General features: G+C 52.3%; 5 protein-coding genes across 5 annotated transcripts; 2 read left to right on the top strand and 3 right to left on the bottom strand.

The window, feature by feature from the left end:
• On the top strand, positions 1–3,916 carry SCP_1003670 (hypothetical protein; the record flags this gene model as incomplete). Its single annotated transcript, XM_027762232.1, has 12 exons — positions 1–932; positions 988–1,040; positions 1,093–1,481; positions 1,536–1,673; positions 1,737–1,751; positions 1,804–1,836; positions 1,895–2,068; positions 2,120–2,314; positions 2,364–2,587; positions 2,655–2,901; positions 2,953–3,519; positions 3,572–3,916. 12 exons carry the CDS (start codon positions 1–3, stop codon positions 3,914–3,916), a joined length of 3,312 nt encoding a protein of 1,103 aa, XP_027618033.1.
• A 710-nt stretch (positions 3,917–4,626) lies between these two features.
• Positions 4,627–8,219, bottom strand: SCP_1003680 (hypothetical protein; the record flags this gene model as incomplete). The annotated part of the gene is made up of 11 exons (XM_027762233.1): positions 4,627–6,657; positions 6,709–6,768; positions 6,819–6,863; positions 6,915–7,023; positions 7,075–7,143; positions 7,193–7,224; positions 7,276–7,414; positions 7,465–7,486; positions 7,550–7,747; positions 7,801–7,887; positions 7,937–8,219. The coding sequence occupies 11 exons, from the start codon at positions 8,217–8,219 to the stop codon at positions 4,627–4,629; spliced, it is 3,075 nt and encodes a 1,024-aa protein (XP_027618034.1).
• A 1,513-nt stretch (positions 8,220–9,732) lies between these two features.
• On the bottom strand, positions 9,733–12,420 carry SCP_1003690 (PAB-dependent poly(A)-specific ribonuclease subunit PAN3; the record flags this gene model as incomplete). Its single annotated transcript, XM_027762234.1, has 16 exons — positions 9,733–9,751; positions 9,808–9,914; positions 9,978–10,116; positions 10,168–10,266; positions 10,322–10,386; positions 10,445–10,682; positions 10,768–11,005; positions 11,069–11,185; positions 11,235–11,514; positions 11,576–11,680; positions 11,727–11,829; positions 11,879–12,016; positions 12,069–12,088; positions 12,140–12,185; positions 12,236–12,275; positions 12,324–12,420. The coding sequence occupies 16 exons, from the start codon at positions 12,418–12,420 to the stop codon at positions 9,733–9,735; spliced, it is 1,851 nt and encodes a 616-aa protein (XP_027618035.1).
• A 359-nt stretch (positions 12,421–12,779) lies between these two features.
• SCP_1003700 (Transcription initiation factor IIE subunit beta) lies at positions 12,780–13,807 on the top strand (the record flags this gene model as incomplete). Its single annotated transcript, XM_027762235.1, has 4 exons — positions 12,780–12,942; positions 13,004–13,227; positions 13,275–13,521; positions 13,572–13,807. The coding sequence occupies 4 exons, from the start codon at positions 12,780–12,782 to the stop codon at positions 13,805–13,807; spliced, it is 870 nt and encodes a 289-aa protein (XP_027618036.1).
• A 131-nt stretch (positions 13,808–13,938) lies between these two features.
• Positions 13,939–16,876, bottom strand: SCP_1003710 (hypothetical protein; the record flags this gene model as incomplete). Its single annotated transcript, XM_027762236.1, has 4 exons — positions 13,939–14,471; positions 14,525–14,809; positions 14,867–16,087; positions 16,150–16,876. The coding sequence occupies 4 exons, from the start codon at positions 16,874–16,876 to the stop codon at positions 13,939–13,941; spliced, it is 2,766 nt and encodes a 921-aa protein (XP_027618037.1).
• Positions 16,877–16,923: the final 47 nt, after the last annotated feature.

The following is a 16,923-nucleotide window of genomic DNA, read 5'->3' on the forward strand; positions in this document are numbered from 1 at the left end:
ATGAGTGTGGCGATCGGCCGGACATCCTTAGCCGCTCGCAGCCAGACGTTCAGGACAACATATCCGGGGTTGGCCACCATTTCCTCTATCACCGATGCGCTCAATGCCATGGACTCGGTCATACGTGATATTATTCGCACGTATGAGACAGGATCGGTATGGTTGCACAACTTCTCTCCTGCCCTGAAATACAAGGATATAGTCATGGCACTGTTCTACGACACTGCGCTGTTATTGAGAACATTTCTCTCCCCAGTATTCTCATCGGACAACATCATCTCTCTGGCCGACGTATATGAAAAAGAACGGGGTTACTTGAATCAACTGCTCTCCGCTTTACAGACCGCACAATCATCTCTTCTATCCAGGCGTCGCTCCCTAACCGATCTTGTTCCGCACCCCGCTGCTACTCTATCGCAAGCCGTCGAACTCCTGTCGAGGACTGGAGTTGAAGACCTTCTCGATGTTCGGAGCAAAATCTATGACTTCTATGGCAACGTCGCACACGAAACACTGGGCGAATATCGGGTCGTCTCTCATGTTCTCAAGCGTCATTTTTACACCAAGCCTTTCTATCTTCCTATCATAGAACTGGATGGATTTGGACTTGACGTCGATCAAAATCTTCAAGTAGTGAAGTTCGACGAGGATTGGATGAGCATGTATACCAGAGCATTCCAGGAGGTGGGACGAATATGGGTTGAACGGAATCTCAGCCAGAATACAGTGCCGATAATCGGGAAGGCACAAACTAGTTTGTTGCAGAATATTGAGAGGCTCATCTATCAGGAGCCTACGCACAATCGCATGGCATCGGACAAATCGTCCGTACGCCAACACCTTCTAGAAATGTTGACTAGTATCCGAAGGGAAGTAGCAAGAGAAATGGACCAGAAGTTCAGCATCGCATTTTGCGGCATGGTGAAAGCGGGGTGGGTTATTCCTGCACGGACGTGCGGAAATGTGCTGAGCTACATCATACCGCAGCAAATCTCTATTCCTCAATGCACTCATGGGTTGTCTTGTTCTTCCAAGTGATGGTATGGTGCTGAACATATCTCCATATTGCATTACTGATACATTTCCCACCAGAACTTCCGTCGACTGCCTGGCCATGCCGTCTCCAGCATGTAAAAGGACAAGCCCGACCGAGCTTGGAGATTGATGCCTCTTACTTCAGACTTGCAATTGAACAATTAAAGCAACACAAATATTCCATCCTGATGGACAATTTCAAACCTCCAGACGACGATCCATTCGCGATGTCGTTTGACACTGATGACGATGACGATGATCAGTTTGGTTCCTTTGAAGGCATCGCGACGCCGACACCGGAATCACAGGATACGAGCCATCAGATGCAGCTGTACAACAAGTGGGTGGATTTACATCCGACAACGAAAGCGAATTTGCGGTTGTTTGAGCAAGAGTCTTTCGTGCTCCCCGTATGCGCAAACGGAGAGCGGGAAGTGTCCAAGCTGGTGAGCCTCAGCTTATTTTATTGTGAGGACACTGTTCAACTGCATTCGTGATAGCTCGCACAGCTCAATGACATTGTGCGTCTCTGTAATAGGCTAGACATATCTCTACCGCCACAACGTCAACCCAGTTGGCCATTGCTAAAGGTTGAATTTGAAGCACTGCGAGAAAAAGATATCACAGGGGACATCGAGGTACGTCCTTAAGTATCACATTACGTCTTGTAATCAATTCGGTTGTTCAATTCACCTACTAAGTTCATCGATCTTCCGGTACGAGCGCATCATGTCGCGAGTGCCGTCTCGAATTGACCCACGTCGGTAGGGGATTGGAGAGCTGTCTCCTGGCAGCGGCGATGTAAGATCGCATGTTTCCGGCTTCTCATGAATCGGTTGATTCGAATCTTTATGACTAGTTCCATGCGTATGAGGATTTGGTGCGGGTGGTAGCGAAAGAAGCCAACGCAATTGTGCCTATTGTATCCTTCAAGGAAGTGTCCAAGGATGATTGGAGATCACAGCTTCCCGCCATCATTAAGAATGGTCTTGGCCGAGCTCCAGAAGTTGTTCTCTGTACCCATCTAGATCAGGTGGGAGTATGAGGCATTCTCTATCTGTCTCGACTAAGCAAGGTCGAACAGGTTGCGAGAGATCGTCAGGAACAGCAGATAGCAAGTGTAGCCAAAGTGTTCTGGCCGAAGAGCACGGACGCTATCCGACGGGTATTGAGCTGTTCTTCTCGTCTTGGTATCGGCGCACGCGCCCTTCTACAGCGTTCGCAAACGGGAAAGCCGAGATTCAAAGACATCTGGAAAGAGAGTGATCTTGCCTATGACGTACGGGCAGTCGATCCACGCCATTGGTAGTGACTGACAATGGCAATAGTGCGCAGAACGGATCTTGGGTATGGGAAATGCAGAGCAGAAGTACAAGGAATTGCGTGCGGATGAATGGAGACGGGCTATCGTCAAAAGGCTTGAAGAGAGCAGGCTGGAAGAGGCTATTAAGCGCCTGACGATGGACATAGTTGCGAGGGAGCGTGGCCTCACCTTGATGATGGAAGGTCAAAAGATTCGAGGGATGGTGAACAAATCCTGCTCCGATCAACAGTATGTGTTCTCTCTCTGAATTACAGCGAAGCATTTCACATTGCTAAAATGTCCATCTCAATAACAGACGTCTTCTAGTAGGCTTAAGCCGTACACCGGAGCAGTACAAAAAGGCGTACGAAGCATTCAAGCATACGAAAGCCCAGATTACCGAGGTTTTGATATTTTGGCAAGAGGACGAACAACGTATGCAGAGAAACTCAACGGAAAAGCTGGAGAAATCATTCAAGGTTCTTCAGAAGCAGTGTCTGGACCTCGGACCACAGGCTATCGTCACCGTAATGAAACGACCCGAATGGCAACGAAAGATCAAAGTAAGCCGTCTGTCGCTTGTTTGTTCGACCAATTTGCTTACGGAACGCTAGCAACTTGAGGATTCTAACAAGCTGAAATTCCACCGCAAGGAAGAAGTGGAATTTTTCTTGCTGGCAATACAGGAGGAAATGCATACATCACTGGGCACCATCAAACGCCAATTCGTCCAGTTCGTTCGCAATCTAGCCGACCAAACACGCGCAGAGCGTTTCGACAGTCTGAAGCGCAAAATTCAGAGATCAATCAGAGACGAGACCCAGAACGATCTAATGGGAACCGTGCTTGAAAAATTGGATGTTTATGGTCAAGACATTGACACATTGCTACTCTCAAAACTGGGGAAGAAGGTATTACGCACCGTCATCGCCGCGCGTCATAACGCAGCGAGTGCCTACAATGCCATACAGGCCGCTATGGCTAAACCCTTATTGTATGCGTCTTCCCGCAACGCCAACCACGAAGATGTGAGCGTTGACTCCGGGGACACAATAAGCATTGCAACTACTTCAGCGCGAAATGACGTTGAACAATTGGGCTTTATGCTGCGTGCACCCATTGCGGTGCTTGCTACCATCCCGTGGTTACTCAGTTCCGGCGTTTGGCCCTTCATGGCTCGTGTATGTCTCTCCATCTCCGTTTGGTCTGCTTCACTGATATGTGCTGGGACAGTCAAAACACTACGTCCTCGACAAAGCAGCGGTCATAGACGAAATTGAAACAAGAGCCATGCGTCCCTATCTGGATGGTTTACGAAAGGAGAGCATGGAGACACTGCGGAACATCGAGGTCACAAGTTCAACAGTCGCACGGAGGGCAGTCGAAGATGCGCTCGAGGAAGAAGAGGATCTGTTTATCCGTGAACAGCAGGCGCGCAGACATGGTGGACACAGCGAGCATGAACTCCGTTCGAAGGCTATTGCATCTATGACTCTGCTTCTGAATCTCTCGTGTGCAGAGGCAGGATTAGAGACGCTGCAACGACATCTGACCGGTTTGAACCTCTCTAGCACATGAGGTCATGGGACAGAAATTATCCAATAGTTTAGTCTTGTGCAGCTGCCTGTATCTGGAGTAGATAGGCACCGTGTATTGCATCCTTCCAGGCTACTAGACATGATTCGAGCATGTTTGCAAGCAGGGCTCCACATAACCGCATCGGTCGACCGGTCACTGCAGCTGTAGGATGGAAGCTGCATGTGTTTCGAATTCCTGGCAGTAGGTAGAATAGTCATTCCAAGACAGCATTGGGACCAGGGAATAGGGGGGTGGTGAATCTGGCTACATGTCCGCAGTACCCAGTCCGTGTGGGACTACATGCGAGACCCGTCAGAATGAAGCCCACCAGGCATCTGAGTTGTTAGGGCTGCCTAAACTAGAAATGGTGGGTGAGGGTATGTGCATGAAGGCATTTGCGAACCATTCGCAAGGCGCATGTGCAGTATCGTATGCAAGTAAAGACAAGCAAGGACATGATGAGATGAAACCATATCTGGTGCAGGTGGGTTACTGGAGGCACGAAGGTCAGAGCATACTTGCAGCAGACCTGAGAGGTGTGCAGATCTATGCCAGTAAGCAATGAGCCAAAAATCTAGGTCTAATTGCCCCATGCATAGCATGCAGAGCAGCTTCGACTAAAGGTGTGTGTGAACAACGGCGCCAAGTACGCAATCCGAAAGCCTCTAGAGGCCCGCACGTTGTCCATGAGTCAGAGAAACTCGTGCTTGCTACCATCGCACAGTAGAAGACTCCATAGGACCCATCGGTAGGACCTCTTCTACGCCCTGGTTAAGAGACAGCGATCCTGGAGTGAGGTGAGATACTTCCTGCAGCTGCGGTGGATGCACATTGTCGTTTAAATTGCAGTCAACCTGGGCGTCCAAATCTGCAGGATGCTGAGACTCAATCGGGGTCTTCTCGCTCTCGTTGACGTCTCCAACTGTAGGTTTCTGGGGCGGCAGATCGCTATGTGACAGTGATAGGGGTGACGTTGACAAGGGTGACGACGATGCGGCATATTGCGAGCTTGTACATGAGGCGCTCCCTGATGAGGGAGAAGCAAAGGGCGACACAGGCTGCGGCGAGAGCGAACGCGGATATGAATGTGGACGTGAATGCAAATGCATTGAATGTTGATGTTGATGCGAATGCATATGTGGGTGTGCATGCGAATGTGGTTGTGAGTGCGTTGAATGGGGCAGATGCGCGCTGTGTTGATGCAAGAATGGCTGGGAGTGAGGTGGAGTGGGTGGGGAGTGCAAGCTAATTTGCGACAATGAGGGCGAAAGCGACAGTGAATACTGCTGACTCTGCAGAGACACGGTGCCAGTCGGATAGCCAGCCTGCGTCTGCGAGAGGCTCCTGGCCATAGTCAGAGGCACAGCGTTCTCGAGCACAGAGGGCTCCCTCTCCGGCACGCCCTCCGACAGCTTCATCCGCCGGAGTGATGGCGGAAGATGCCGTGGCGAGATGTTGGGCTGACGGGGAGACGACGTGGTGGACGACGGTGAACGGCTCCCGGGTGTTGACCGTCCTGGGAGAGCGAAAGCGTGTGGTTGGGATGTGGCGAGGACAGGAGAATGTTCATAGAACTGGTATGAGGAGGTGAACCGCATGGGTAAGGCGTATCCACTCATGTGGATCATTCTATCCTTCGTCGGGGTGGTCTCATAGAACACGTTTGCATTGGGGATGAACGCAGTCGGATAGGCTGGAGAGGCTGTGTGCATCTGTTCATTGGGAATGTACGCCTGTGGGGCCGGGAACGTCGGGACTAGCGTGGGCAGTGCGAGCTGGGAAAACTTGTTCGACGTCCGCGAAGGACCCGACAACGAGCGTCGTGGGGTGTCTATGTGGGGTGGAACAAACCCTTCATCCATGTCTCTGGCTCCCAGATTCACCGCGTTCACCTTACTCAGATGTTGAGTCACTTTTGAGGGCGGGCGTCCTCGCAGTCGCGCAAGCATCTTCGCATCGAGTCCGCCCCCTCCGTGACCCTGCGGAGACACTGGCATCGCACGAGGCACAGAACCAGCACCTGAACCAGACGCAAAATTTGACCTATCTAACTCAGCCTGCGGAGCCTGGGCTTCCAAGAGCTGTATCTGTTGCTCGCTTCCCGGCGTGACCGTTCGCAGTCGCTCGCGATGGCGGTATATGGCACCCTCCTCCGTGAACGAGTGTACGGACTGCACATCGTCCGACTCCACCATGTCCGAGCGGGCGTCGTCGTCCGTCTGCACTTCGCTATTCGACGAGGAGTAGCCTTGCCCCTGGCGCTGGTATGGCACCCACGCGGAGCTCGGCGCAGTCGCACGCGCTAGGCCCTGTCCGAGGCGGTCCTCAAATGCCGAGCGGTCTTCCTCAGGTGCTTCTGGCGGCGGGGGACTTGTCCACTTCCCTCGCTTCGGCGCCATATGCTCGAGCTGGTCGAGCGGCAGCCGTATTGGAACCTGCGCAGAGGGTGTTGGCCTCGACACCGGAGTTGGAGAGCCCGGAGAAGATTCCTCGGGCACGGCCGCAGGCTCAGGGGGTGAGACTGATGCGGGCACAGGAACTCCGGTGGGACGCATGGGGCTGCTGCCGACAGTGTACGGGATCTGGGGAGGCAGGCGAGGCGGTGCGAAAGCCGCACGTGAAGGAGAGGCTTGTAACAGCTCCTCGCCCTTACGCTCTTCACACAGTGCGGCGAGCGCGACGATGGCGCGTTCCGGTCGGAATTGCAGTATCCGTGACGCACGCATGAACTCGCCTCGGATCTAATAAGGCACATTTCAGACACGATCGCATATAGAGAACAAAAAACGCACGGTGTAGAGACCGTCCTTGGTCACGCAGCGAGCAACGTTGAAGTCCATCTCAAATGGATCCTTCGCAGAATGAGAACTCATTTTCAGATTGCGGGAGATGATGATGTTACCTCAATGCATAGCCGATTGCGCTCTCGCAGACTTGTTTTCTCAAACTAAGACAGGAGGTTAATCTAAGTGCAATCAGATGGAGGTTCTACGCATACCTCATTTTGCCAGCCCTTGCTCTCCTTATTCAGGAGACCAGCTCTGATAGAGGCCACGCCAGTACTATAAGCGAAATCGCGGGAATAGAATTTGAAGAAATCAATTAGTCTGCGGATGGAACGTCAGTCCGTAGACGCCACAAGGTCAGAGGTAGCCTACAGGTCGGCGACGGTGTCGGTATTCGACGACTTCCATCGTTGACGCAAGAGCTCTATATCATCGAAAAACCTGCGTAGAATTAGTCAATCGCTGCTGGATGGATGGCCTAAACGCGCACCAGATGTTGTATCCATTAAGATGTGTATCCTCCTGTGAATCTCGTCAGCTCAGGAGATACAAATCAGATCCAAGTGCGCGTACTTTGGAGATAGGACGCAGAGGCGGCATTTGTTGCAGATTTGGAAGTACAGGCGGATTCTTCACGTGTACTAGGAAATAGATTACAAGCAGAACGTAACCATACGATGACAAGGTGCCTTTGTAAGGCGAGTTGATCTTCCTGTGAGAGGGATCAGAATCCACCGGTATGGCAGAGGTAACTTCACGCACCGCCGCTTACTCCAAACTTTCACTGTACAAGCCAGGATACTGAATGTTTATCCTACGAACACGAGGGACTTGGATAACTACTCACGGAATAGGACCATCGTCCGTACACGGGTTGGGTCGATCATGGCATAGCACATGAGTAAACGCGTATTTTCTAGTGCCAGTCTGTTTTCAAAGCCGATATCGCACGCAATGCCGAAGGGCAGGCCGGGTGATGGATCGAGGGAGAGCTTCACGATGGGTATCCGTGCGTGAGGCAGCGGCTTTACATGGAACTTCGTCTCTATCGCGAGATGAATGCGCGCTCACAACGAGCAATCAATGCTAAATACGCACCTCGCTCAAGCAGGTCTCCTAGCATGGTGACCAGATCTGAGGCGGCGAGTCGCTCCGAGGAATCAATCAGACAGCAGAGGTCCATATCTGCGAGGAGTCAGCGACCAAGTGGAACCGCGTCCAAAGAGCGTCTCACCAGAGTTTCTAAGGCTGAATCCATTGGCCGTGCTGCCAAATGAAAGCAGCCGGCTGTCGGGCTCGATGGTGCGGATGAGGCGCTCGAGAAGCTTGCGGACATCCTCCTTCACCGCGAGCTCCTCGGGTGTGGGGAGGAGTTGGACGACAAAATCGTACAAACACTGCGAGAACTCTGTCACAAAATGCAGCCGAGAAGCTGGCCTGCGCTGTGGAGGAGAATTCAAGAATTGCTGACGGATGGGATTGAGTGCAGTGGGAGACCGTGTATAGGCGGTTGCCATCAGTGTCTCCGGCCTTGCGGGACAAGTGGGTGGCAGCGGGGTATAGGCAGTTGCGAGCGTACTGTCAGCGACGTTGAGGACGGTCCAGACAGATAATCTGGGGAGAAGGACGGACTGCAGAGTCAGGCGGAGGGTATACAGCCTGCTGCTATACCGAAGCGCTTTGTGCCCGTTTTGGACTTGAGAACAATCCCAGACGCACGTGCCGCCTATCCCTGTTCCAGATATAAATCACCGCTCCTCAGGCATCAGGGCCCTTCCTACCAAAGAATGCGTTTATCTCAGGAAGAAATAACGCCGACATGTCAAGGAAATGACAAAACGCGGTGGCTCTATTGGGCTAAAGGGCAATGTAGCCGTAACTTAGGGGAGTTAACACCCACTCCATCTGTCTTCCATCTAATCACCTCTGCTGATGCTCTTTCCTCCAAGCACCGCGTGCAAAAACCGGCTCTTGGTCCGCGCCCCGATGGCACCAGTAACCATTGTCTCAAAATTCAATGTGCCCGAGCACATGTCCCTGCCCAACACTAGAACAGACCACCCACATCACGCGCGCCCCTCCTCGAGTTCGGTCTTCACCAGTTGCCGTCACGGCAGTGGATCTGCATAGCCCTCGAAAGAGAATAGAGATAAGTGACCCGTCGCACATCGCTGAGTATGTAGGCATCGAGAGATCAGCGAAATGTGACGGCATAGATATGTAGTGAAGTACACACAAACTCACACACGATTTCAACACGCTGAATGATCGCGGCATCTTCGCCTGCACCTCGGCGGGCGGATGAATGACATGAGTGGCGGCCTCGGTACCCCAACCCATCTCGCCAGTCCAGCTGGACCTGCAGAGTCGTACCGTGAAGGGTTGCGAAACACCAGCAGGACTTCACGTGTGCGACATCTAACGGCGTACAGCTCAGGCTCGTTTCGATGTGACCGTCTGTTCTTGACTGATCGTCCGTCTTCTGGAAGAAAGTCAGTAATGCAGAAGCGGCCTAAATAGTCTCTTGTTTCTATACGTACCTCCCAGGGCTTCAGCGAAGCATGTATCAGCCCGGAGGTACCAGCAGCATTGCCCTGGGCAGTTCACACTGAGGCATTATAAGGTTAGCGGAGATGACCACCGTTATTTCTTGATCGGTCTAATAGTACTGCTGGAGCAAGTTACAGCATGAGCAGTTGTCAGATTGACTAGAGATGGTCAGACAAACTGGCACACTCACAGTCATTTGGCAAGGATTCTTTTCAACGTCTACTTATCTTAAATCTAGCACTTTAAGGACAAAAGTCAAGGAAGTCTGGCTGCCGTGCCAATCTTGACAGGATATGATCGGTAGAGAAAACGCGGGGGACACGTCAGAGGGCTCACGTTGAAGAAAGAAGCATACCGAGACTTGAAGCACGCAGAAATCACACGGGAGGATAGAAATGAAAGAGTCGTTGATTTGTCTGTTTTCTGCGTCTTTTTCAGGTTCTACCTATTTTCTGTTATCAAAAAGCGTCCACCACGTCATCACCTTCTTGACAGGTCGCTGGAAGATGCGAAATGAGCAGCTGTAAGAGGTAAACATGCTAGGAAACGGCAAACCTGAAGGCCGAGTTGATGCACGACTTGACCTCCTTGTAGCTCACGACCAAACAACTTTGCTCGTCGCGAGATACCAGCATGATGCGCTCGTCAGTCCCCGCGTCTAACTGTACAACAGATAACAGTTATCAATCCTGGATAAGTGTCGAAGTGCAGAGCGATAGACATACCTTGTTGAGACATGTCAGGACGTGCGACAGATTGACGACCGGATTGCCCTGCTCGTCGACCTGGTGGAACACGTAATCGCGGAAGAGCTTGACGATGTATCTGTCACCCGTCTCTGACCAGCGTGGTTCGCGTGCGAATCTGGCAAGCCCATGTCAGGTTACGATGGGTTGCTCAGCGAAAGAAACTTACTCAGGCCGCTCGTTGATAAAACCGAATTTGCACAGAAGCCGGACAAGACGTGCATTTTCCAGTTCGGTCAGCAGCTCACCCTCCAGGCGGTCCACCGCGCTGTGATTGCGAGGCCATGAGTAACACGTCAGACAAGGTGGCAAGAATGATTCACTTCTGCATCTCGTCCATCTCCGTCAGCAGCCTACTTCCGATCATATCAAACAACTGTCCGATGATCTGCATTCCATAGCCATGTCAGTGGAGATGCCTCGTAACACAGTCTACGAAGACAGACCTTGTGAGGGCCAGGCTTGGAGATCAAGAACAAGGCCACACTCTTGAGATCCGAGGAGTAATGCCGCCCGACGGTCTCCATTGACTTTACCAAATTGTTCATAGGTGCAGGGTTATTGCAGCACAGCGAGATTATGAGCTTCCCGAACATCGCGAGGTCCTCCTGCTGGAGGAACGCGATGTCCGCATGCGACTCGTACATGAGCACATCAACGACCCCGCACGAGCCAATACGGACCCTATAAGCAGACAGCCAGCATCAGCTCCTCCATTTCGTTACCACCAGATAACTATCGAAGAGTAGGCAAGCAGGGAATGTCGTACCTATTTTTTCCAGTGAGAAGGATCTTGGTAGGGTCGATAATCCTAACGGCCATCCCGGAGTCGTGTACCGCCTTGATCGCATTTGCAATCTGGATCACGTACGACCACATAGTCTGCTCGGGTATGCGGTTCGACTGCGTCTGCAGACGTCCGTTCTGGAATTGCGGAGCCTTAGGCTTGATGTGAGCCTCGTAAACCGTCTGCGCGTTCGGGTGGTAGTCGTACACCACGACGAGTGCTGCGGAAGCATCATGTCGTGTCACACGTGTGGAACTCGAGGAAGAAGAAAGAGGACACGCACAACTGTCTGTGAAGGCACGGGTGGTGAACGCTTCCTGGACAGAGACGATGTTTGGGTGCCGCAGACGAGACCAGTTTTCAATCGCAGTAAATGCCGTTTGCTGCATGAGCCGGAAGTCTACGAGGAGGAATGAGTGAGCATTCGTCGTTGTAGTCGAAAAACGTACTCTCAATCCTTCTCAGTACATACTGCAACCCATCGGCAGAGTTCGTGGCTCGATATACACTGGAGTACCAATTGCCGAATTTGCGCCGATCGCCTGTGGATGGCTCCAGTGGGACTAGTGAATGGTACCCCTGCATCTCCTCGGGCAACATCATATCAGGTACCAGTGCAGTACGAATAGTCTCCGAGCGCCTCTGCAGTTCCTCGCGGATGGAGTCGGATATGAAGTACTTGTGCGCTAGTACTTCGGGGCGGGCCTGGGTGTACAGGTGATAATTCAACTGCGACGACGTCCTGCAGGTATCAGAGGTCGATCAAACCAGAGCGATCGGGCAGACGCACTGGTTGCTGAGCGTAATATGGAGGCGTGTAAAAGGAATCCACCATGTTCGCAGGATCATAGCCAAGCATCGAGTCCGATGGCAGCTCATACGGATTGACAGCGGGCTACGCAAAGCGTTAATACGATAACATTAATACACACAAAACTTACAACTTTAGACCCATCGTTGACAACTTCATCATCGGAAGCAAATGGGTTAAATGGCTCATGGTGCTCGTATGAGAGGTCGGACGGAGCTGACGAAGGTGAAGGTCTGAAGAAGCTGTAGATCACTGTAACAGACGGTAGGTAACACCACTTACGAGGACGGTGGGCTTTGCAAAGGTACAATAACGGGAGTAGGTGGGCTCGTAGGGTAGTGGGGTGTCTTAGGAACAAATACAGGTGCATTGACGGCCTGGGCCGGGAGCGCTGCGCTCGGGACAGGCGACTCTGGAAGTCTGCATCAAGTTCAGCGGTGGTGACAGCAGGTTGAGTCTATATCTTACGCACACAGGAGACGGAGTATCGCGCTGGACGGGCGTGAGCAAAGGGGTGCGATTCGAGACGATGAAGTCACGTACGGGTGGATGATAGTAGATACAACCTTTGTCCTGATATTTACATGATCTGGACGACAGTCGATTCTTCCCTAATTGATAGAGAAGTTCTATACTCACCCATAAATCAGAATATTCCTACACTGGCGCTGAGTAGCGTCTGAGGATGAACTTAGTCAGTATCAGCGACCTGCGTGGGCAAACCTACCCCTCTTGGATGTCGGTTTCGGGCTGGGCGGTGGACTTGTGACGGAAGGAGCGACAATTTTGACAGCAGAGGAGGAGGGCCTGGCGAAGAAGGCCATGTCGCCTTGAGCCATCCCGCGGCCAAGAGCTAGTTGAGACCAACTTTGACTCGGTACTATCCGTAAGCAGATAGACGCCCATCATCCACGTAACCCGCAAACAGCCACCCACAACCGGGGGGGAAACTGCACAGGGAGTGGATTACATCAAATAAGTGACCACAGTGTCAACTAGAAAACATAAAGCTTTCGCGTGTACAAATTTACATGAGGTACAGTATAGAGGTAACAGCGACTGAAGTTTTGAAGAGAGATCAAGCTTAAAATATGGGCCCGTCAATTACGGTATTTGCGCGTGTTTGCGGTAGGGCGCCTCTATACCACGCGGCTCCGGGGCGCCTTCTCTAACATCCACCGCCATGTCTGGTTTGGCAAGGGACGCAGCCGCTTTCAAATCAGCTCTTCACAGACAAGACTACTCTTCGTGGCACTCACAACCAAATCCGGTGCCTCTGCTTGCGTCTGCACCTGAACCAACACCTGAACTCCCGACCAAGTCAAAAAAGAAGCGACCAAAATCAAGCACGTCTTCTGCTTGACTTGTCTGCCCTGGTGGTGTTCCATGGCTGACATGTTAGTGCAGATGTTGTGTACTCTCAGCCCGCTGAGACGGGTACGGGTACCAATGTCAACACCCAGCTCGTGTACGCCGTGAATCACCTCAAGACGACTGGGAACCCCATGCGCTTGCAGGACCTTGCTATCCTCACGAACACACCAATAGACACAGACAAGGTTCTCCAGGAGAAGTTCAGGTCCCATGATCGAATTTTGTACGACCCAAAGACCGACCTGTACTCGTATCGAGTATGTTTGCTGTGTCACATCTCGCCGCTCGTGACTTACCCTCGCAGCACGATTTCAATGTGCGCAACAAAGCCGCACTTCTCACTGAAATCCAGCGACAGACCCGTAAAGGCGGCGGTCTCTCCGTGCGCACGTTGAAGGAAAGCTGGAAGGAGGCTCCGCAGGCCATCGAGGAGCTGGAAAAAGAGGGCGAGGTCTATGTAACGCGCACCCTCAAGGATGGCCAAATGCGCATGGTATTCTGGAATGAGATCAAGCCAGACGAGGAGTCCGGCGGCGTAGCCGTCGAGAAAGGTACGCCTCGTGGCTTGCATACTGAAACACGCTCTTCATCGCCCATGCAGAGTTTAACGACCTCTGGCATTCCCTCGAGGTTCCTAACGACGTCGACCTCCTCAAGCATCTCCAGTCGGAGGGTCTTCAAGTCACGGCGGCGGAAGCACTGGTACCCAAAGGTCCCGCAGGGAAAAAGAAAGGGAGGAAGTCTGCCCCTCGACAGCGCCAAATGCGCATTACAAACACACATCTGCGGGGGCAGATCGACCTTTCGCGGGACTACGCGGCTCCGAGTGCGAAGTGAGGATGGACAATTGTATGGATATATGGTTATACAGCACTGTACCTAGATTATTAGCAACATCAATGGAGTCCACTCGTTATTCCCAAAGCAATGTGGCAGAGCAATATGTAGATAGCAAGTCATGATCAAAATCAGTCAGATCTCAATTTTTTGCTCGGTGGTTCCTCTGGAGGATCCTTCTCCTCGTACTCTTCCTCCTCATGCTCGCTGAAGGCAACAGAGATACGCCGCTTCATGCTTTCCAGCTCCGTCTGCAGCTTCTGTGCACGGACTCTCTCGCGATTCTCCAGTTTATTCACGTTGTCCTCCAACTTGCGAATGCGCCGAGCTTGCGACTTCAGCGACTGCTTCTGCTGTGCGATGCGCGCGTCCCTATCCCGGATGGTCTCGTCTTTGCGCTGCAATAAGAGGTCACATTCCATGAGCTCCTTCCCCTTGGTCTCCAACGCCTGCAAATGCTCCCTGCGTTCCCGTTCATGCGTATCCGAAACGGCTTGGAGATGAGTGACTTGTTCGATTACGGCGTTCTCCTTTTCCTGCGCGGAGCGGCGCTCCTTGTCCAGACGCGCATGCGTGAACTTCTCGATCCGTTCTTTCATGTCCTGCCACAAGTCTTCTATGGTATCACAGTTGTCCTCGGTCGGCGGGTGGTGGGAAGTAGAACCTTGATGACTTATATTTAATATGTGACACAATTGCATGGTGAGAGAAACGCACCTGTATCATTAGTTTTCGGTGGCGGTGCTTCCAAAGCAGGAGTTCTTCTGGGGCTTTGAGACGAGGTGGCTGCTGCAACTAGCGCCGGTACCGAAGATGTTCGTCGGTCTGGGCTTGCAGGTGTGAGGAGCACACGACGAGGAGAGATGGATCTCGGTGTGCCATATGCTCGCAGGGTGGCTTGCATTGGTGTTGTGGCATGAGAAACGACAGTGATATAGCCTAGTTCATTGTCGTCCTCGTCTTCGTCATTAACGGCAGGTTGAGGGGGAGGGGAAGTATTACCTACAATTGGTCAGCGTGTTACGCGACATATTATAGGACAGCGACAGACGGGCTCACCATTGACCTCTTCATTTTTGCTGTTGGACGGCTCTTGCATATCGTCGGTGTGGACCCCTTCCATGCTATTTAAATACACCCGGTACATCGCAGCCTTTGACAGCATCTCGGCGCCAGCATTCCTGTTTTCCCAGCTCGCAACGGCATCCGCGAGATACGGGCCCACCCAACAAACACAGCCGCCGTCTCCGTGATTCTCGCACGGCGCAGGGACGCCCATGACGAACACTTCTGTCACCATATCCCAGACGATCGTCGGTTGGGAGTGATTGAACTGCCGAACGGCCAGCTGGTTCTCCGTCACGCCCGGTAGAAGGGTAGCCAGCGCGCGGCGCAAGCGGTCGACTCCCGGGACATAGATCGAACATGATCGCGCCTGCAGGAGCAGCGATTCTGCGTGCAACCTGATATCAGGGTACGCACCCGACCTGGCGAGTATCGTCTTGACGTGCGGGTGCACGGGACGCCCAGTCTTGCCGAGCTCCTGGACAAGTGCTGCTTCAGCCCCGGAGACAGGGAAGAGCTGCTCGTCATCGGACAACGAAGGGTCCAGCCTTCGCCATGCTGCTGTAAATGCGCGTCGATAAGCGTCCTTGCCTTCCGTGTCGGCAGGGGTCAGCACTCGGCTGATAGTCCCATCGTGGTTGCCGTGGTCAGTCAGTATGTCCACGGCGAGCTCTACAGCGAGCTCAGGCATGGTACGAAATGCCAAGTCGACGGCCGCGGAGAGATGCCGCTTGTACTCGTCAAATAAGGGCCCTGCAGTAATCACTATGGTTCGGTCACCTGTCAGTAGAAGATCGCCGACGTAGTTGATGCCGAGTTTGTTCAGCGGAGGTCCGGAGAGGATCAGCTGGTCACGATGATAGAAAGGCGGTTCATGGAAATCTGGCGTACGAGACAAGGAAGGTGAAACTTCTGAAGGCTTGAAGAAGTGGATTGTTGGACTATGCGGCGTCCAGTTTTGGATCTTCCATGTACGAGGTTGGCGCATGACACCGAATACACCAGAGAATATGTGCTCTGGAGTGAGTTTACTTGGAAGACCAAGTATAGTAATGACAACTTCGTCCGCTTTTATGAGAGGAATCTCGTGGGATGGCTCAGTGGCCTTGTCCACGCCGGTGGCTTTCACCGACAGTCCAAGCGCAAAGCGACGATTATATGTGATCACAACTCTGTTTTCATGAATTCTTCTCCCCTTTGATGAGTCCGTGTCGCCTGTTGGAGAAAGACAGTGAATGAGCATTCACGGTTGAGAGAATGGCTAAGGACTGTTCTACCAGATGCCAGAATTCCTTCCAAGCTTGATGGCACCAGGCTTTCCACCTTCGCGCCTAGCTGATTCGCAACTCCTTCATTCTTGCACCAATTGAGCATCCCCAGCTGATGGCCTATGCGAAAACATATACCGGTGTTTTCGGCTTCAATGTGCGGCTTCTCTGTTTTCTCCAATTCGGTCAAGTGTCGATCCAACTCTTCCTGCAAGAATTGGGTTGCATGTATAAAACCGACACCTCCGCTGTCCGGATGCAATTTGTTTGATAGTTCCGTGGTTGCACCATCGACAATAAAGTGGGATGGATGGGTAGTCTCTGGAAGGTGATTGTTGTAAAATGTAATGCCCACCAGGCCAGATTGGTGTCTCCAGGTAACTATACACAGTTCTAAGTTCGTATCAAATGGCGTGTCTTTGAGATCCGAGTGGGGTATAGTAGCAGTGAGAATGTATATTGGTAGCCAAGCTTCGCTTTCAAGGGCAGTCCTGTAATGACCGGGAAGGAGCCCCGGGTATGTTTCGACTAGTTGTCGTTTGCGGTTTGACCGTACATCGTTCGTGGAATTTCGTAAATCCTCGCGCACCCACTTCGACCAATGCTTTACGCCCTTCTCCCTCAGCACCTGTTTGATCTGATTCACAACATATTCTTTCACAGCGAGCGGGACCTGGTAGTGTCGCAGCTCCATCGATCCTCGCGTCTTCCAGCGGGCAAGCCAAACAGGGGGCATCTCAACAAAGACAAGCAACAACAAGACAAGTTCCAGTCAACTGAGTA

This window comes from Sparassis crispa, assembly GCF_003851025.1.
Source record: "Sparassis crispa DNA, contig_000009F, whole genome shotgun sequence".
Taxonomy (NCBI): Eukaryota; Fungi; Basidiomycota; class Agaricomycetes; order Polyporales; family Sparassidaceae; genus Sparassis; species Sparassis crispa.